This window comes from Drosophila mojavensis, unplaced genomic scaffold (genome assembly GCF_018153725.1).
Source record: "Drosophila mojavensis isolate 15081-1352.22 unplaced genomic scaffold, ASM1815372v1 contig_36, whole genome shotgun sequence".
Taxonomy (NCBI): Eukaryota; Metazoa; Arthropoda; class Insecta; order Diptera; family Drosophilidae; genus Drosophila; species Drosophila mojavensis.
In genome coordinates, this window is record NW_025318858.1 from 11,204,238 (window position 1) to 11,226,105 (window position 21,868).

The following is a 21,868-nucleotide window of genomic DNA, read 5'->3' on the forward strand; positions in this document are numbered from 1 at the left end:
AGGCTTGACTTTACTTGCACTCTCATCTTCAATCTGACTTGTTACCTGGCGCCTAATAAATTTATGGCACTCTAAACACCATAAGCAAATGTCAATGAGTAAGTGCTTTTAAGCTATTATAAATTTAATGAAAATAGCAAGCAAAAAGCCTGTTTCTTCTCCCAGCTAGATGGAGGTTAAGGTTAAAGTTTAGATGTCCGACTAAAAAGTTGACAGACAGGGGGACGAGTCCTTGACCCAGTTTCAATCATTGTTGACCCCGAAATGGACAAGTTATAAGTAGAGACGTAGCGTTTGTGGCAACGGACGAGGGACAAATATAAACTGAATTAACGTTGTTTGATTAGCGAGGGTAAATGAAAATTGAAGGCGTAACAGTGTAAACTCTTAAGAAAAATTTCTATTTCAATTAAAAAACAAAAATAAATTAAGTTGTAGACGAAATTCTGTTAAGTTTATAATTAAAACGTAATTAATAGGCCTCAATTAAAATAAGTGCTTAGTAACTGTAGAAGCACCAGTAGCTAAAGTTGACTGTACAATAGGGTGACCAGTCCCAGTGATACGACCCAAGGGATAAGGCAATAATAATTACATTGTAAAGAGTTATATAAGATTAGCTTATATCTAACTTAGTTGTAACCCGGTTTGGGGTAATGATTAGTATAAAATCAATAAAGGAACAGGAACGTGAACAAAACAGAACGGAACCAAAATATAAACAAAAACAAGAACAATAACATAATATCAACAAAACAAATGAAAGTGCATTAAATGATACGAGTTTAAGCGTTTTCAACAGGTATCAGGACATCAACTAATTGTCAACGAGTCAGACCCAACGAGTAACGAGTAACAAACTAGAGTATTTTAGTTTAATTTGTTATCGAACTGAAGTGAGTCCGGCTCTGCAAGCAAAGAACAAAGCTGAACGAGTAACGAGTGAAATGCCGTTGTTGAGCCAAATATATATATATTTAATTTGAATGTATTTGTAGATCAATGGAACAACAGACTAACGACAAAATGAGTCAGCGCTCTGACAGTTTAATATGTAAGGAATAAAGCTTAATGTGTAACGAGTAACGATTTGCTGCTGAGATAATTGTATATGTTCATTTTGAATGTTTTCGCTGATCAATTTTAACGCCAAACTGAAACGAGTAAGGAATAAAGTTACCAAGCAAGAAGTAAAGCGAGAAGAGTAACATTCGCTGCTTAACTAGTTTCATTTTGGCGAATAGCTGAGCAAGTCAGCCGAGTACAGCTTAACGAAAATGACTAACAATAAGGCGGTAAAGTAGGTAAATATGAAGCTTTTTTAGGAGCAATGAACAACTGTCTAAGACCAAAACGTTAACAAGCAAACGAGTAATGAGTAAAGCTCAACGAGTAACGAGCAAGGCTTAACTAGTAGCGAGTATGCTGTCGAACTAGTTGAATACATAGTGTCGGGCTGAACGAGTAAAGCTTAACGAGTAACGATTCGCTGTTCAACTAGATAAATGCTTAGTAAGGGATAAAGGACGCGACGCACCTCATGAGCTCGTAGGCAGCATTTGTGGAATGTGGCCGAACCAAATGATGGATGGGTTCCTGTGTGGTCAGCGGCGTGGACGATGTGCCCTGGAGCATGCTGCGACGATAGGCGCGCTCAAACGGCGTCCGTGACATGAATGAGGCACCATCTGCGAAATTATCAGCCGGGGAATCGACCACATCGTAGGTAAGCAAACGATTCACATAGCTGTTACCCAGCGCTGGCTTATCCGCCGACTGTATGAGCCGATTGAAGCTGGGCCGCCGCTCGCTGGTGGGCGTCAGAAATGGATCAGCTTCGATGCGTTCGCTGACGACATCGGGTATGGTGCCCATCGAGCGCATCTTCTGTATGGGATAATGCGACGGCGTCGCTGGACTCTCCTGGCCGCCATCCTGCCCAATGAACTTGGCATTGCCCACCTTCGATTGATGCTGATGGTGCGTCTGATGCTTGACAAACAGTTTGCCCGACGAACTATTCGAGGTGGTCGAATTCTTGCGCAGATTATAGCTGTGCATGTACAGATGATGCTGGTGGTGATGATTGTGCTGTTGGACACGCAGACGCTCCTCCAGCGATTGATCGCGTATGCGTTCAAATTCCTTACGCACCGTTTCCTCCGAGTAGTCGTCGAAGCACAGATTATTTAGCGATTTCATTTTCGGTATTTGTGCACGTTCGGCCAGCTGTTTGAGACGCCGTGGTGAATTGCGATCTAGCTCCATGGAGGCCTTGTGGAATTCCATTTCAAGTATGGACAGATTCTCCATGGACTTGATTTTGGCCACGCGCGGCGTATGATAGTTCTCCTCCAAGCCCGAATCATTATCGCCTGAATCCTCTGGGGCGTATTCGTCCGATTCACTGGTCGTCTCGGCGCTATCATAATACTGCGTCGCCTGCAACAACGATGGCAGCGGCATCTCTGCCATGGGCGTGAGAAAATCCTCAAAGCCAGACAACTGATGCTGCTGCTGGTCGCCGGGATTCAGTGTGGCATTCGGTGTTTGGTAGAGCAGCTCTTCGCTTTCATATTCGATGGTGGTGCTGAGTAGGCTGACAGCTGCCTGCGGCTTGCTCTCTGGACCGACTTGATCTTCCTGCACCAGACCCAGGCGCAGTCCCAGGCCCAAGCCCAGTCCCTGGGGCTGTGGTTGCTCCCCTTTGTGTATATTCAATTTCATGGCATTTATAGCTCTCTGATTGAGCCTATTAAGTAGAGAAACGGATTTTCTAAAACGACTGAGGTATGTTTTTTTTTCGACGTACGTAGAAATACATTTGTTTTTGTTATTTTTTTTTTTTTATATAGATGAGTGTTAATGTATTTTATATAGTTTTACAGTTGGTTAGTTGGCCATTTACCCGTTTATATATTCAAATTATATACATTACATATGTTGGTTATAAAAGAAGAAGAAAACGAAAAATGTGTTAAACAAAATTAGCCAAAAGCAAACAAATAATTAACTAAATTTAAAAAGGGGTATTTAAAGTAAAAGCTACTATAAAAACCGGATTAAAAAAGCCCGCAACTTCCATTATATATTATTATATAAACTACATAAATATTGATTTTTATGTATAAAGACTAAACTAAAAATGTGTTAAATTTTGAATATGAAAACAATTAAGAAACCAATTCCATTTTATGTATTTTGTGAATGAGGTGGAGTGAAGAGTAGGTGGAGTGAGTGTTCTAGACAAGTCACCGTAGACCAAATAGTATTCCTGCAGGTTCTTATCATATATTCAATATTTTATTTATTTATCGATCTTTATTATAGATCTTGTTTGGTTCAGTATAAGATTGACTCAATCTAAGAATTAATTCAAATGGAATTCTGATTCAAATATTAATTAAATTAAAGCACTTCCTATATCAATATGAATTTAGTTGTTTGATCTGTTTCTCGACCGAATGAGCTGTTCTATTTTCTCAGTTATTTATGCTAAATATTATCAAAAGATTTTTGATTCTCAAACTTAATTTTAGTTCCTCTTAGATTTGTTTAGATGGATATTTTTTTTATAATGTTAACTTATTTCAATCAATTTATATGCCCGTCCATCCATCCATCTATACTCATCATTACTCAAGTTCGTCAGTTTTTACTAAATAGTCATTCTCAATTCTCATTACTTGAGTTCTTTTTATAAGTTAATCCACATGCAAACAATATTTTGTAATTTTGTTTTTAAATATATGTTTCTCTATGAAATTCGGTAAACGGCTATATATCTCTTCTTCTAGCATACATAAATAGCTGACCTCGACTCTTGAATGCATACTTGTTTATTTTTCACTTTTGTACTGCTCCCAATCAAAGGCTTCTCAATAACTCTGCATTTCTTCAAACACTTTATCAACTTACTTTCTAGTTGCTTTACTTTTCATTACAGTTTTCCAACTATTTAGTTTCCTAGTTCATGTGGTGCAAAATGCAGCGGAGCAAAAAAAAAGGGAAAGAAATCCGTGCAAATGGCAGATGCAAACTTGTGACCTTTGAAGAGCTCCAACATGACGTCAACTGATGAAATCACCAGCTGTGCAGAGTTGGCTTTTTTTCCCCTTTAAGTATTTGCTGTGTAAATAATTCTTCTGTGAGCTCGACAAAATTTCTACAAATTGCAGCTGCACGCGAGCATTAAGCAAACAGACGCACGCTGAATTCAATTAAAATAAGTTTTTTCTAAATAAAATTTCTATTTGGATTCTAAGAATCAGCGACAGTTTGTCTGCCTGTTTAGACAAGGCAGTGGGAGTTTGGGAGCGTGTGTGTGTGTGTGTGTCAGTATATATGTCAGCATTTGACCTTAAACTTAACGCAATGAGATATTTTTCCTAGTATATAAATTATATATGTTATTATATTTGTATATATTAAACTAATTTAGTTAATTATAAAAAGAAATACAAAAACAATTATTATTTGCCTAGACTATGTATAACTGCGCTAGTATTTAAATAATACTCAATATATAGTATTCATTTAGAAACTTGCGGCTGTCATATATTTATATCTATATATAACTCTAACTTAGCTAAGAAAAATATTCTAACTCAAAATAAGTTAAGAAAATAAGATAGAAAGTTAAATATGTATTGTGTACAGTGTATGTGTGTGTTAAACAGTGTTGTATAATAATACTGTTTTGCAATAGAATTTTGTTTAGTAGACATTTAGGGTGAATAGTATATGTGTATTTCGTGTGTGTGTATGTGTGTGTTGTGTGTGTGTTGCGTGTGCGTCTGTATGTGTATTGCTTAGACACGTCTCTTTTGTATAGATACGCAAAGAGAGCTTTAGCATATATAGCGCATATATAGTATAGAGAGGAGCATAACAAAGTTATAATAATTATATAGGTTTTAGATATTCGATATTTAGAAATTAAATAGCGAATTGTGGCAAAACAAATCAAATTTTAATTCGAAGCTTTATACATTTTTCAAGCTATACGTAATATGTAAACGGATATGAAGGCATTTTTGCTCTTTTCCTTTTTTTCTTGTTTTTTGTTTTGTTTGCTTTGTGGTTGATAACTTACCTAGCATGTCCCGAGTCACCCTCGGAGCTTTGCCTCGAATGTTGACTGTGCGAAAAACTACTATAACCCGAACCCTTTGACATCTGAGTGAAAAAGAGAAATACATTAGCAAACGACTTCTCTATAGATTTTGCGAATAATTTCGACCAACTGCTGAGAGATTGATGGGCTTACTTGACTAGTATTACTGGAATTCCTGGAGTGTCCCATTTCCATAAGCGCCGCTGTATTAACAGCGCCCACATTAGCGCCTGTGGTGCCATAATTATTGCTGCCAATCACACCCAAGCCGGGTACCGGTTGGCTAACCGTCACAGGCGTCGTGGCACTGGCTGAGGCAATCACATGCTGCTGCAGATTATCTGTGGTCAGCGTCACAGCTGATTCCGAGGACTCGGACAAGCCCGAGTCGGTGACAATTGCCGCTATCATGATCTGTGTGTCGAGATCTACTACTAAAATGTATGATGCAGAGAGTTGAGTGAATTGAGTTGAAGTTGCGAGTAGATATTTATTTGGCACTCACCCTCATCCCTGGCGGTGGAGACGGGTCGCGTGCCCGCTGCACTCACTGTGCTGGCCACGCCGCCCAGGGTGGCGCCACTGCCACCCAGAGGTATGGCTGTGCCGCCACTGCCGCTGCCCATGCTGGACAATGCTGTGGCCGTTGGCGTCTGTAGACTACCGCCACATGCCACATCATTGGCCAGATCATCTGCAGAGGGTTTGCTGGGCTTGTTCTTCAAACTGGGCGTGGGCCTATAAAGTGCATACGGCGGTAATTAGCTCACAGATTCATACGTATTTATTTCAAATAGTTCACTTACGCCTTGAAGAGTATATCCCCGCTTAGCATATGCATTTTGATGCTAACTCTCAGCATTGAGTTATCCAGTCGATGGCGTGCATCGTATCCCTCGAGCAGAAAGCGACGTGATGTCAGACCGGCGCCGGCGAACTCCGCCAGATTTAGATCGATAAAGCCGAGCTTGTAATAGCTGCGACCGCCCTTCATTTCCTTACGGATCGAGATGCGCAAATGGCAGGGATCTAGGACGCCTGTGGAGGCATTTGCGCTCATCTTGCAGGGAAACTCAAAGCTGCGATTCCATTCAACGCGATGATTGCGGACCTCCTCGCTGGTTATATGTATGTTAATAAATTTGAAACAAGAAATGCAATATTGTATTGTAAAACTAAAGAAAATTTATTTATTTATTATTTATAAAAACTATTATAATGTGTTTCGATTATTCTTTAAATGCTTTAAGTTCCCTTTCAGTAATTTTGTTTCAATATTAGTAACTAAAAACTTATTAATAACTAAAATTTACAAACCTGCCAAACCTTGACTGGCTTCAATACTTATAGAATCAATAGTGTCGAAATCAAAACGATAACCATATCGATAGATCTATGATTTTTTATCGACAGAAATAAAGGACAACTCACCGACTGCTGTACTCCTGGAAGGAGCCACCGTCCAGTAGCCGTATCTTGGCAAAGAGCACCTCATTGACCAGAGCCACCTCGACCAGATCTTGCAGCTGGACTTCCACATTGAACTTGTACTTTTTCTTTTTCATCATAAAGGCCATGCCAGGGGCGCTAGGCCCAAGTAATGTCATCAATTTCCTTGGCTACAAGCCGTTGCGTTGCGGCGTTGCCACCTAGTCCCAAAAAATGTGCAACCAAATGAGCTTTGGGCGGTCGCCAAGCACCGCCTCAAACAGGTGTTTTGAGCTATTTAGCTTTGACTCTAGCAGCTGCTCTGTTGTTCCGAAGACTCGAAAATTTTCCCTTCTCGTAATCTGTTATGGTTGGCTTTGATATTATTGTTCTCTTATTGTGTAGTAGTTTTTAGTATTTTTAGTTTCCTCTCAATTGATGTGTTGTGCTACTTGACAGCCATGTTTACAATTTGTGCATGGCTTGGGGCTTGAAGTCATACCACGCGTCCACCTGGAAGAATAGCCAAAGGAAAATCGGTATTTGTTATTTTCTATATTTTCGTCTATGCAACTTACAACCCAATTGGAGGAAATGTATGTGTAACTTCAATAGATATATAATGTATATATAGATATATATGTATAATGGATGAAAAGTGAACAGAAAAATCTTTAACTACCTACTTATTCTGTTTTCATTGTCTGTCAAAGTATTCCTTTCGAATCGGTCGACTAATGTCTTTGACGGCGGTCATGCAAAATGGCAATTTACGATTAAGTTAAAAATACATTTTTATTTCCCAGAACTCACTAGAGTACGATGGGAGCGCTTCTTGAAAACGAAATAAATGCTAGACCATGCACATTCGGAAGGGGTGGGCCAAATACATCGAATCTCATTCAATCAGATAAATGCCTTAATAAGAATGATCATTTCATTAACCTTCGTTGGGTACTAAATAATTCTTCAATTATAAATCGAAGAGTATACCTCTTTTATATTTATCAAACTCATTATCGAAATTTACAAAATATGTATTTTTACGAATCATTAGTATAATAATGGAGAAAAAGTATTTCCTCTAAGTTTTTCTTCTAATAATTTTCTCTTTAAGGCTTAGCTGACCCCTACCAGGCGTGGGCGACTGAAGAAATACTGCTTATGCTGCCCTTTATATAGGGCAACTTCCACTCATGCTGCATGCATTATATACTAGTTTTACTTAAATATAAATACCAAATGAATACTGCTCAATATATATAGGGATAACATAAATGATCTTCTGCAGTTCTTCTACGACCTTTGCCTATGTTAAGCAAACAGACGAAGAGACAGACACGTATACAGATAGACATACGAGCAGATATATAGGCGAGCAAACACGTATACGTAAATAGGATTGCCTCATTACACTGCTTAGGATTCAATATGCTTGAAAAGGCTAAATGTCGATATGCTAACTAGCTTATGTACATTAATAATTACAATTAATAGATGGCATAGTCAGTTTCTTCTGTTCTTAAGTTCTCTTAAGGACTACATAGTTTGCCTTCATTTCTGGCCTTTTCATGTCCCACAGGAATAGCTTATGTCATAATTTCATCACATCATATTCTATTACAGAGCATCTTTAGGTCATTCATCCCGGCCAATTCCATTCAATTATAACTGTCATCAATTTCGTTGTCATTAAAAAGAAGTTTTCGAGGCGCCTAATCGTAACGCTAGAATAGACGTCAATCAAAACGCAACAAGGTGAGTAAAATTCATCGCATAAATTAAGCTGCAGCACTTTAGTAATTAAAAGGGCCAACACGCAAGATACCATAAGTAGACACAGCAAAGAGAAAGAGGGAGAGAGATAGAGAGGGAATCGTGCCAAGATTACCTCATGATGCGTCCTATTTGGACTTGGCTATATTTCGCGTGCTTTCTTAAGTTATTATAAAAATATTTTTTATTTGTTGTCGGCTCTAGCAAATCGATGACGCATTATCATCAGCGTCACAATTGCTGGCGTTTCTATGTTTGCTGGCAAAGAATATAATTAAGAATATAATATAATAATAATTAAGAATGATCACAATGAAAATAAGTGCATTGCAGAGTTAGAAAACTAAATTCAATTTTATATATCTAACTAGCATAAATGGCGAGCATACAAATATAATAGTTGATTAATGTGCGACTCGTCGCTTCATTTTAGGACACTATAAAGTATAAATAATGCAGTAAACAGAAGTGCTCAACCTGTTATATTTATATTTATATAGATATTTTCAATAAATCCCATATATTTTCAATAGACGGCTATTGCAGAATACCAATATACTCTTTAATTTCCCGAACGGGCATCAGCAAAAATAAGTAAAATAATTATAATAACAAACAGAGGAAAAAGACAAACATGCACCAACATCATCTGCTAGACGCCTACGTTGATATCTTTTGTGAGTTTGCCATTTGCGACATTTTTCGGCTGCTGACTAATTTTATATATAGCACGCTCTGATCAATTCTAAGAACCAAGACAATGCTGTTGACGCTGTTGTTTCATTTTCTGTTTTCTTTTTTAATTAAGCTGCGTGCCTTTTTGCTTTGGCAACTAATCACAATAAACAATTAAAGCAAAGTTGATTTGAGAAGGGAACAATAAAACGGCACGTAAAAAGACCAGCTGATTGAAAATAGATTATAAATAAAGAAAAAGATTTGTACAGAAAGGATGTGGTTTTTCTTTCAGTGCATATTCGCTTTTATATAAATGTATACAAAATTACAAATTGCAAATGAAACAGAAAGCAATATATTTAAAATTTTCAGATCACTATGTGAATGCGCCCTCCAGAAGGGTTTAAGACTTTTTTGGTTTTGGTTTTGAAATTTTTCAATATAAATTTTTACTTCATTATAAATATAAGTTGAGTTGATACAAATAAATTTGATTTATAATTCTTTAATTCTTGTCTAATTATCAATATACTTATTATAGATTCATTGCATATCACATATATATACGAACATTCTCATTTATGATTATGTTGCTTTAAAACATTTTCAATTGAAGAACTTTAACTTTTGAAATACTCAATATGTTATGTTACCATTATTCAATTCATAGCGGATAAATAAGAAGGGCACGCAAGTTACTTTTAGGGCTCTCTTATTTCTCTTTTCAATACAATGGAAGTCCTCGCTTTAACCTGACAAAATTTGCGATGGGCAACGAACAAATCTGTTGCGAGCCAATTACGTCCATTATATCCATTAGCTGAATATGCCCCAATCAGTTGGATAAACATTGCCAGACCAATCATAACCGAAACCCATTAACCCAGTTATTGCTACAGGCAAAAAATAACCAAATGAAGAGATTGGGTCTCGAGTGCACACACCCCGTCATAAAATATATATATGCAATGGCACCCCAAAAATATCTTGCAGCGTTTGTTGTGGTGTGTTTTTTTTTTTGTTTTTGCACGCTTGAGGTGGGCTGGTGAACTTCACCACGCACAAGTAACCGCACCCAAAATAAACCTTTACGGAATTACAGAGACCATTAAGTGAAAAAGCTTAGGGAGCAAAACCTAGTGTGGTCAGCGGATAAAGAAACTTGCCGAGAAAAGTGACCATATGAACTAAATGACAGACTGGGTAACTTGATTGATCGCAACTTTATGCTGAAGATACCCTGTAGAGTTGTCAAATAATGGTTGGGCATATTCACTACGATTGATTAACGACTACTTAAAGAGCTCAAACATATTTTTGTTTGCCGATAAATAAACAGATTTCACTCTGTTTAATACATAGATATTATATATGGGCTAAACTCTCTTACGTCAGTTCAGTTCTTTTTCGAGGTATACCAGTCATTAATTCCTTTGGTTCTTTTAAGTGCTTGCACACTCATTTGTGGGTGCGCCTGTTAAAACGAACATCCTTAAGGCAGTACACAATGGTGTGTTGTTGTGTCCTTTGGCTTATCCCTTGCTGATTGCAAAAAGTCTGTGTGTGTGTGTGCGTGTGTAGCTAAAGCCCAGTTGGTAAATTAGAGAGTTCTAATCACCCATATACTGATGGTTTTTTAATGAGATCTACACACAATATACAGCGATATGGGAGCTAATTTTATTTGCACTTATTTGAAAATTGAAATAATATATTAAGTGCATTTGCACTAAGAAATTGATAGTCTGTCTTCACTAATCAGTTCCAATCAGTGTCTAAGACCTTTTTGGTGCAGAAGTCAATTAACGAGTGTTCACAAATTTACTTTGTTGACCTTTACCTTGCCGCATCATCATCACCATCATCCCGTTTATTATTATTAACAATGACGCAGCAGCAGAAAATAACAGCAAAACAGATGTGAGAAAGAGAAGAGTGCGCGCACTCACACTGAAACAACATCAAAATTCATTGCTAAACATACCACAGAGTGCACAAATATTTATTGTACACATAATATATATATATATATATACATATACATATATCTGCATCTCGGTCAACAAAGCATCAACGCACGCCGGCTGATGACAGCCGAACTGTGAACGAAAAACTGTCGAAGCGAATCGCGCGAATCAAGAGAAATTTGGGTGGGTATTTCAAAGCTATGTATAGCTTGCTAATATTTTGCAATACGCCCACTAAAATGAAAAAGAAAAAGATCCGGGCTTAATTACAACGTCAACAATATTGTGAAATTCGGTAGAAAAAAAAGTAAACCAACGTGAATAAAATAGAAATGTGATAAAGGTTAGTTATAGAGGGGAAAAACATGCTGAAGATAAGATCAGATGATAAAATAAAACTGAATATACAGAATAGATGAATAAAGACTCTTATATATGTAATACAGTATCAGCTACAAAAGGGTATTTACAGATTGTATAAAAAAAACGTGTATATAAAATATAAAATGTTAAAAGCTGATTACATGATTACATGGAACAAATATATAAACTCTATAAAGAAATTTCTGCATGGTAAAAATATCAACTAACAAAACAGTAGATTATATAGAAAATTTGGAAAATATGAATTAGGGAAGAAGCTGATGATATAGAAGGGACCCATAGAAGATTCATTAGAATTAATCTAGAAGGACTTTATTTATATTCGTTTTATACAAATTCATAAAATTTACTAATTTAATCCAAAATATAAGCAATTATAGTATAAATTATATACTAGAAACCAGAATTTATAGTATTGAAATATTTATTATTATCAACTACGTCCTTATGGGATCGTGCACTGTGTGTCGTTGATTGATGATCACAACAACTGCTGCTAATAGACTCTCTTACTATACTACCCAACAATCTAGCTCTGTGTTGTTGTCATTGTTGACATTGAACTCTGGTTTGTCAATTTCAACAGAAATGCAATTGTTCAATTTGTGTAATGATATTGCAGATATTATACAATATCTGAGCGATGAGTAGATGCATTCCTGGCACTGTATTGCCTTGCTTTGTTTTCAGCTTTTACCTATGTCATTTTGGCTTGATCGTGGGCGCCGTGTCACGGTCAAGTTCTCACACAATATCTATTAACTAAGCGAGACATATTCATTTGCCGATTGTGCCAAATAGACTGATTGAATTATCTGATGCTTATTAAACTGCCTCCCCCTCCTCACTTGCTGAAATCGACACAAATTCCTTTCTCTCTCTCTCTCTCTCTCTCTCTCTCTCTCTCTCTCTCTCTCCGTCTTTTTCTATCTCTATACAAAAGTATCTGCTTGTTGTCGGAGATCCGGCGGTTCGATAAAAGCAACGACAAAGTGATAAATGAGTTCATAGCCCGAATGATGTTGGTCATGTGGATGAGCGAGGGGCCGCCAAACAGTTGATCTGAGTAAGTTGATAGAGTGTTACATATTGGAATCTTTAACTGTAGTGTGTGTAAGCGCATTCGGTTTTATATAGATAAAGATATAGTTTTTTTTTTTTTTTGCAAACTTAAGAAAGTAAAAAGTAATATACATTCTTTACAATATAAAAGTTTTAAACCATAAATTTTGAATTTCAAAGATATTGAGATATAAAAAAAACATGTGTTACTTCTTATTCTGTTCTATATTTTAGGTTTTCTTCCTATTCTCATTCTACAACTTCTCGATTCACCCATGCGACAACTGTTTTATTGAGGAGCTCGTGCATTGTATACCCACTTTTCTCGGCCACCCATTCGTTGGCTGCAGCTGCTGCACACATGTTTGAATGATTTGCATTCGCTTGGCTTCTCGCTTAATGCTCGATGAAATGTTTTTTCTTTTTTTTTTCGGGCTGCCCCCGTTTGGCCCCTTTCATTTAGGCACTCGAAAAAAAGAAGTATTTGAGTGCTAATGATGTGTAAAACACAACACACATCGGGCATTCTTTGCCGGGGCAGATGCTCGCATATGTCAGTCTGGAGGTCGGAGCCGAACGAGTGTCGGTTGAGTGCTCATAAAGATAAGCACGGAAGCAAAAAAGATAAGAACTTGTTAGTGTTGTTGCTGTTCATATAGTGAACAAACTGCACAGAGCAACAACCGAAACTTGCAAAAGAAAAAATATATGAAGCAGAAGTTACAACGGAAATTAAGCTTTGCTTGAGAAACAGCTCAAAGAGATAACGAATAGTTTGTAAAAGTTTCTTAAAATTTTAACGTTTACTAATTTTGAAAAATTGAGTTTGCTTTGAAATGCCATATTTTTAGATAGCTTTTTCAATTTATTGAATTAATTATTGAATTAATCACAAAATAAGAACATTTTAATTTATAAAACTTTATAATTAGCGAAAATATAAAATACTTTGCATTAATTTAATTGAAAATTCTAAACTATTTATATATTTATATTTTTAATTTTTAGTTTTTTAATTAATTTAGATAACATCTTTTTAAATTCCAATCTATTTGCTTTGCGATTGCTTGGTTTGCCAATATTCATCCAGCTAGTAAGTCAGCATGATGTCTACCACTAAGTAGCTTTGCGATACGTTTTACATTACGCTGCAAGCACTGAGCTAAGCTCTGTAAAGAGCTGATTATTCGGCTCGACTTACATAAAACGCTCAACTTGGCCGCAACGCCACGTACTGAAAGTTCAAAAGAGGCCATAACGTGTCTTGATTGAAAGAAAAAAATAATAATAATGGATGCTTGAGTGATTTCTCTATTGTGCAGAGCGAGAGAGAGAGAGAGAGAGAGAGAGAGAGAAAGAACGGCACAGAGCTATCTTAGAGACGCTGAGTCATACAGACATCTAGAAAGACATTGACCTTGACCAAGCGAAGCGTTAATGGATTCGACTTTGAGTGTGCAATAGGAAATCACATGAGGCCAGGGAACTACGACGTCTTGCAACTACTACTAAGTGCGCTTTGATTTCACCTGATTTAGATTTGCTTGCACTTTTGACCTTTAAAGGTGGAGTAACTTTTTGGACTTCTCTTCCAACTAAATGGAAAACTTTTACTGCCATGCTCGGCCATTAAGTGCAGCAGCACATTTATTAGGTTCTCATAGCATAGTCCTGCCGACTAGGTGACCTTCACTGCTGGCAACTCCCAGCATCCCATGTTGGTAGTTTGATATCTTTCGCTTTATGGCTGTTCTTTTCACACCGCTCGCACACTTACCCACTCACACAGTCACACACTTAAAACACCTTCAAGTCATTAAGAGCACAAACTTAATTTGAGCTTTTGCCACGTTTATACCCTGTACTTCTAAAGGTGTTAAAAGCTGGAATTAGGCTATGATTATATTTTATATTTTCCCCTAAATATCGCCAATCCATAAAAAATGTTCAATTATCATTATTAATTTAAAATTGATTTAATATTTTAAGTAACATTTTGATGTTTCTCTTTGACACACTTCGTCTTCTGATACGACAGAAATTTTCCTATTTGAATATTTTTAAAGCCCAGCACTTGAGATATCGTTTACCAATATATTCTTCCATTTCTATATTATAATAAAGGAATTAACTAATAAAAATAATTATAATATGAAATAGTGCATTTAACAGTTTAGAAAGACCCTCTTACAGGGTAGCCCGGAACACTTTTACGCGCTAGCTGTTCGGTATGTCACCTTTTCGTCGTCTGTGGGTGAAGTGTTAATGAGGTACACTTTTAATGAATGCCACTGCCATATCTGGGGAAAAGAGCTCTAAGAGTGCGTTTAATTGTGTCAACTTACCCGCATTATCAGCGGCTCACAAGGGGGTGGAGAGACTGCACAGCAGCTGGCCTGTAAGACAAGCAAAGAGAGATCCTTGTAAATTACTGTCATCACTTCAAATATATGTATATAAATGTATAAATGTATATGTGTATACGTGTATACCCCCTCGGCCTGACCTACTTTAGTAGGTACCAAGTGCCTGCACAAATTGCGCAACAAATGCCCCGAGCAGCCGAAATCATGAAAAATGTGCAATGCTTGATGGGCGAAGAGAGAAGTGAAAGCAAGCTGGCGGAGGGGGAGGAGGAGCAGCAGGAAAAGTTGTTGTAGCTCTGGGGCCACAAATGCACCTCGTTGTGCGACGTGGATCAGAGTATTATGTGATAGGCCATAAACCAAGTAATTTTTTTTGAGCTTACAAACACGTAAAATTAATAGATAGTTAAATGTTATGTTAGAGGCAAATGAGTCGACTTAAGCGTACTACCAAAGCTGGATGAACTAGACATTTACAAATACTGATTAAGCTAAATATAATGAGGACTAATATAATTAAAATATAACTATATATGATAGGAAATTAACGTAATAGTAAAGGTAAATATAATAAAATAAACTACATATTTTTATTACAAATATAATAATAGAATAAAATATATAACAACACATACAATACAACACATATATGTATATATTAAGTTTGCAACTTTTATACAAGCTACAATTCTAAGCATTATAGACTTTATGTCTCAGAAAAAATATTCAAAGAATTAACACTAATTTTTTATATTTTGAATCTACTCGAAATATTTTGTTGATTGATTAGGATGAGCACAGCACTTAGCACTTTAATTTAAGACCCACAGTTGACTTAATAGATTTTGGATTTGTATTGGCCGTTTTTTCTATATTATTCAGATGTTTACTTTAGTCTCATAGCGCATTAGCTTGATCATGCTATGCCGACGCTCATCAGAAATTAATTATCAATACGTATCAACAGCTCTGCGAATTGTTAAAATATTGAAAATAAGGTGAACATTGAGTACCGGACTTGACTACCTTCACTTGAAACTATACGAGAAGTCTCACTGGCTCAACAATCATATTTAACTAATCTATTAAATTTCGCTCACACACAGATGTTAAGTACTGTAAATCTGTAATTTCAATTTTAAAGTTCAAAGAGTATTTGTTATTACAAATTGAAGTGTGATATTGAGCCCTAAAGCACCTACAAACTTGAGAGTCTTTTATAAATAATCGTTATAAACATATTTCGCTTTACTAGTTAAATAAAATTGACTTTATCTTTATATCAAACAATACCAATAACTGACAACGCATTTCGCAAGAGTCATTTACTTGACTCGGATTCGAATCTGCATATTTTTTATAGTATCAGTTTTTTTTCTTATATTTATATATGTTATTTAGTTATATTGTGTTTATATTATTTATTTATTTTTTATATTCATATTTATATTTAATAAATATGTGCTGTCGCGTCGAGTAGTAAAACTAAACTAAGCACATTTAGGCTCTTATCAAAATAATATGTTATAAATGAGGTTCCGTTTATGCCGCCCTCGGGGGCATATGGCAACAAGAACAACAACTACTTCAACTTATCAAGCAAGCGTCGACGTCGACTGTGACGCTGGCGTTGACGCCGACAGCGCTGACAGGCAACACCAAGAGAACAACAACTACAGCAACTAAAATGAAAGTGTTTCACTGTCAAATGTCAGACGCAACCTTTTTATATATATTTATTTTTTTTTGTGCGATAAACGACAATATTTCTGGAGAGAAAACATAGAAACGGACGCGAAAATGGGTGATGACATCATTCATATATGGGAAAACCAAGGAAAGCATGTGGAAATGCGTTGAAAACCAATTCAGAAAAATTATTGGCAAACGAGTAAATGAAGTGAACAAACAAGTGGAAAAGCTTTGCGCATTTTATTTATAGAAAAAAAACATAATTATATAACAGTCACATTGAAATTAATTGATAAGTGCTCCTAATGATGACTAATTGTTAAATGTTTGTTATCTACGTATATGTACATATGGTCAAGTTTTACATATTTTATACACTTTTAGTTTTAAAAACTTGTAAATACTTTTTTTTTTTTTTTTTATACATTTATATTTGATTAATTATATTTTTATTGTATGTATTTTTTTTAATATTCTTCTATTTTTTTATGCAAATTTCCATTTTATATGTATTTCAATAATTTTATTAATGACTTTTAAGCTACAATTTTCAGTTACAGTTATTAACATATTAAATATTTCTGTTATAAGTATTGCAATCTTCTTCTTTGGAAATTCAAAGCGTTATTTAAATGGATTGGAGTACTAATAATAAACCATATATTAATAATCGTTTTAATGTAAACAGGATATTCGCACAGTTAATCTCGAATAGCCACTAATGCTTTATTTATTTCCATATCATTTTATCAATAATAGAAAAGGTTTCGTTGTGAAATATAAAATAAAATAAACAATGATATGCTTTGTGAGGCAATAACATTTAGAATTGTCGATGAGCTAAGCGCCATCGAGAGAGAGAGAGAGAGAGAGAGAGAGAGAGATTCTGGTTAGACATTGTTTAGCGAGTACTACCAACATCATCTACTTACAAAATTCCCCCGTCTATGCCACAAACAATATAATCGATAAGCATTTCGTTTTATGGCATACTAATCAAAACAAATAAACACGACGCGAAATCGCGCAGTTGCTGATGTGAAAATTACAACAATTTGCAATCAGCTAAGGCAACAGCTGATATAGTATATATAAATGTGTGTACATCGGATGGATGCGCCGCTAACCACAGATAGGCAGATAGTCGGACAAGTAGATAAACAATACCAGACAGAGATTGCCAGACGTCAGACAACGTCATCATCAAAGTTGTCAACGTCAGACGTTAAATTCATGTTATTTGCTAGATTTATGACGTGGCTCCGACTAGGCCCACACAACACTGCTGGAAACGTAATTTCGATTGCTAAAATGAAAAAAGGAGAAACCAAAATATGGAATACCAATTCGATTCAACTCAATACGTTTGAGAATAGACATACTTATCGAGCCGAGCTTGATCTTGGTTATTCACTGGAAAGGACAAGGACAATCTAAAAATCGATGCATGACAATCTAAATGAACATTTCTCATGCTAATGGATAATTTGTGTTACGTTTCCTTAAAATTGATTTGAATTTTACAGAGTATAAAGGGTAATGGGTATATGGGGTTGAGTTGGCGGAATAGACGTTTGAAATAATATTTGATTTTACATCTATATATTTTATTTCATTGTTCTCTGTTTAAATTTAATAGAACTACTATTGCCTCTCTATGTGCCATATTTATTAAAATCTCAGAAAGCAAAACTTCTATGCTTGAATGCGATTTTTATTATATGTATATTTAAATTTTCTATAATATAAAAGCGGCAAATTTCCACCTTTGTTACAGGGTATACTAAGGATGCACTCTACAAAAACATTACCGTCTCTTTATGTTCTTATTATGGCATGCTTACTTGGCACAGTGACACAGACCATTTGTAACTTGGCATTGTGCCAAATATCGCAAAGCATGAAAGCGACAACAAAAACAATACTCAAAAAAAAAAAAAAAAAAACACCTGTAGTGAATGAATATCATGTAAGAAATTAATGCAATTTACAGAGCTGGCTAATTGTAAACGTCAAGTGACTAAGCCTTAAATACAATAACAAACATAGAAAGAGACTGAAAATGACTAAATAAATGTGTTAAGTAGTCAAAGGCCATAAACAAATCTGGTGCGCATTTTCATTACTTTTCATACGCAACGTTGACACCGACGCTGACGCAATGCCACGACCTACCCCCAAAGGCGTCCCCTTAGCAAACAGTGTGTGGACCGACAGGCAACTGACGGCTTCCGTTGACCCTGGTCAATAAACTAGTGAGGCAAATGGGTAGCTGCAAGTAAATATCATAAACGCGAATATGTGTCAATAAAGTGTACGAGAGGCGCATCGAATGAAAAACACGAGACACTCTATAAAAACCAAACAAGACAAATAGAAAGCAAAAAAATCCATGGTAAACGTTTGCATTACACTCGTTCACGGTACTAAAAACTATGGAAAATTATATTACTAATTTTATTTTATTAATTTCAGAAAAAAAAAAATTTAACGGTTTCTCTGTGGCGGTAGTTAATAGAAGATAGAATTTATATGGTCTATCGGCGAAGGTAGTCAAGACTCTTGTCACAAAAGTAAAGCATCGGCATGCCAATAGGCCTTGCAAAATAATTGCTATGAGTAAAACAAATTTTTCGATATATTAAATAATAAATTCTCATAATAAATTCATAAATACGGCAAAATCTGTATATTTTAATTGGATATTTAGTACACAAAAACCAATATACTCTATTCGACATGACGAAAGAGTATAACAACACAATGCCTGCTCATAAGAGATACTCAAACGAAGGCAGCTCGCAGTAGTTTTGATATAGATCCTTTATCTATTGTCTGCCCTGATTAATGACGCATAATAAACTTGTCTTGTTTAGTTCTAATGGATGTGTTTTTTGGCCAAAAAGGGGAGCCATTAAAGGGGTGGAACAAAGCATCAACTAACAAATGAATAATGTCCAGCAAAAGCAAACAGAATGTAAATGGCGTTTTAGGACAAAGCAAATGATAAACAAGCGACAATGTTATAAGAAAATATTTGAATTCAGTAATAGAAACTGTTGGAAAATCTTTAGTTATTATATCAGATGAATGTATATATGCTTGAAATGTTATTACATCGCATTAGAAATTTATAGCAAGTTGATAGAATTTGCAATGATAATAAAATTTAAATGACCCTTTACTTTCGCTTAGACTTTTTTTTTTTTTTTTAATTTCACAATATAAATACTTAATGTATATGTAGATTTCCTTGTTGTAATGGTCATTTGCTAGTTAAACCTCTGAAAGCCCAGCCCTTTGTACTCAGTGTTCGATAAAGCTGTACGGATTATTTAACTTGAACCGCGGAAATTGCGAAACAGAAAATATATTTATATATATTCATTTATCAATATATATATTATTGATAGCAAAAGTTGAGCGTACTAAATATTTTGTTGACATTATGTGAATTAAATGTGGGGAAGTGTATGAACTTTAGATTCTGCAGCTTTGTTTACATTTCTCGCTGATAAGTTAGTTGCTTGCCCTCACAACATAGTCATCACAATCCATTCCGTATGGGAGGTATTAGTCTGATAAGCGTACGGCTTTTTGTTTATACGGGCTCAATTGTAATCGGCAGAGGCATAATGAAAGTGTACCGAGCAGGTTTTCTGTCAGGTTATCAGCATTTTGCGTGCTCCAAGCGAATATTAAAATAAATAGTATGCTTGAGGGGGCGATAAAAGATTGATTAATTATTAGTTGTTTATTCTTTTTATTTTTTTCAAAAACACAGCAACGACATTGAGGTTCAAAATCAGTTGAGAATCAATTAGGGAGAGTGAAGTCACTCTGTTTAAATGTTATCTATGTGACATAATGAAAGCCTACACGCAAAACTAAATGTAAGTTGGCTCTAGGCCGAAACAGAACTAATCGATATATATTGATAAGCAACAGGCATGTTCGAGGCCTCATTATCTCCCTGGCTGTCCTGCTGTTAAATGTTGACTACTTAGTTGAATAAATATAACATAAATATAATTTCTAGTTATTAGCCATATGTTTGCATTTCCAAGAATTCAATGTTTATATGAAATTTTTAATAATTCTACTTTCTGAAATATCAAATATTTTCAATAATTTTTAAATAAAATATTATATAAATTTACCTTCATGTTTAACTTGCGTTTTGCTTCATAGCTAACTTATTTCTTGTTTGAGTTTTTAGCTTCAAGTTATTATTAAGTAAACATACCCTCCCACAATTGTGTTAACTTAAAGCAAACATTTCTCCACTGAAATTACGTTATATATTATTAATAAACATTGACGCTGACATCGAAGCCAACTGCTGCTGTTGCTCCTATAATTGCCCATTGTCCTGGGCTAAATAAAGAATGCATATTGCGTGACCGAGTGGGCGCGCTGTGGGTCTCTGAGAGCTGAAGTGTGGGCGGGCGAGCTGTGGTTTAATTGCGGCGACATTTTGAAATTTTTCATTGTTGAGCGTAGAACGCCCACAAGCGAGTGTGCACAGAGAGCTAACAATAACTGTAAAATGAACACGCAATGCCAGCACAAGCACATATGTAAATGTGCTTCTGTGTGTGCCTGTGTGGGTGAAGAAAATCGATAAGTTTATCGAAGTAGAATTAGATAAAGTTAAGCGCTGAGCTGAAGCGACTGCAAATCTCAAATTAAAAACGTAATTTCCGCCAGAGATTACGCCCAAAAAGGTCGCACATACATACATGTAGATACAGCTGAGCTCACACCGAGGTTGCACAAGCATCCGCCCCGAGAGCCGGGAGACGCGCTCAATCGGCTGACCAATGCCTCGCATATATGCAACAAATTATAATTTCAAATCTTGAGTGGGTATGAGGCGAGCATTAGGTTGTGAACAGACACTTGGGGTAGTTTGTAGGATTTTCTTTTCAAACTGTCGTGGAGGGCTTTAATATCACTTTGTGTATACCAATTGAAAAAGAGTAGATGGAGCATATCGATCACTTTAATATTATATAAATGTAGTGTTTATATTGAAGGCCATTGAGTTGATGATAAACTAATAACAATGACAATCAGTATGATAATTATAATCATTATAGAACTCTATATAAACTCTATATGACAATGAAAATAACAATGAAGACGCTGATAATGGTCAAGCTAATAATGACAATGACAATGAAAATTTTAATTTCAATGATTAAGATCATGACAAAAGTAATAATCTTTATAATGAATATGTTAATTATATTGACTACGATAAAAATGTTAACCTAAATGCCGATGCAAATAATAATAATAATGATTAATTATTATTTACATTAATAAAATACCAAATCTATAGGACACTAAAAATATTTGCCAATTAATGTATGCTATAATGCTAATGCACTGAT

General features: G+C 35.5%; 1 protein-coding gene and 1 long non-coding RNA gene across 9 annotated transcripts in view; one reads left to right on the forward strand and one right to left on the reverse strand.

The window, feature by feature from the left end:
• The window catches only part of LOC6576546 (protein FAM102B), a 64,388-nt gene that overhangs the window by 4,259 nt on the left and 38,261 nt on the right, over positions 1–21,868 (reverse strand). For 2 of the 6 annotated variants that reach the window (XM_015165238.3, XM_015165235.3), the window contains exons 1-5: positions 6,548–6,926; positions 5,923–6,234; positions 5,622–5,854; positions 5,270–5,550; positions 5,096–5,178 (exon numbers count right to left, since the gene is read on the reverse strand). In XM_015165238.3, the coding sequence (XP_015020724.1) occupies positions 5,096–5,178; positions 5,270–5,550; positions 5,622–5,854; positions 5,923–6,234; positions 6,548–6,723 (1,085 nt within the window). In that variant the 5' untranslated portion in view covers positions 6,724–6,926. Of the gene's footprint in view, positions 1–1,537; positions 2,786–5,095; positions 5,179–5,269; positions 5,551–5,621; positions 5,855–5,922; positions 6,235–6,547; positions 7,058–21,868 lie in introns of those variants that run through there. The other 4 variants (XM_044008625.1, XM_032728689.2, XM_032728690.2 and 1 more) reach the window with 4 other exon arrangements.
• On the forward strand, positions 6,996–19,977 carry LOC26528372. Of its 3 annotated transcripts, XR_001449399.2 has the most exons (4): positions 7,053–7,140; positions 8,171–8,302; positions 18,247–18,864; positions 18,945–19,977. It is a non-coding gene; the product is annotated as an uncharacterized LOC26528372 (long non-coding RNA). The 3 variants fall into 3 exon arrangements; XR_001449398.3 differs by lacking the exon at positions 18,945–19,977 and having other exon boundaries at positions 6,996–7,083; XR_006357107.1 differs by lacking the exons at positions 18,247–18,864; positions 18,945–19,977 and adding an exon at positions 12,646–13,285.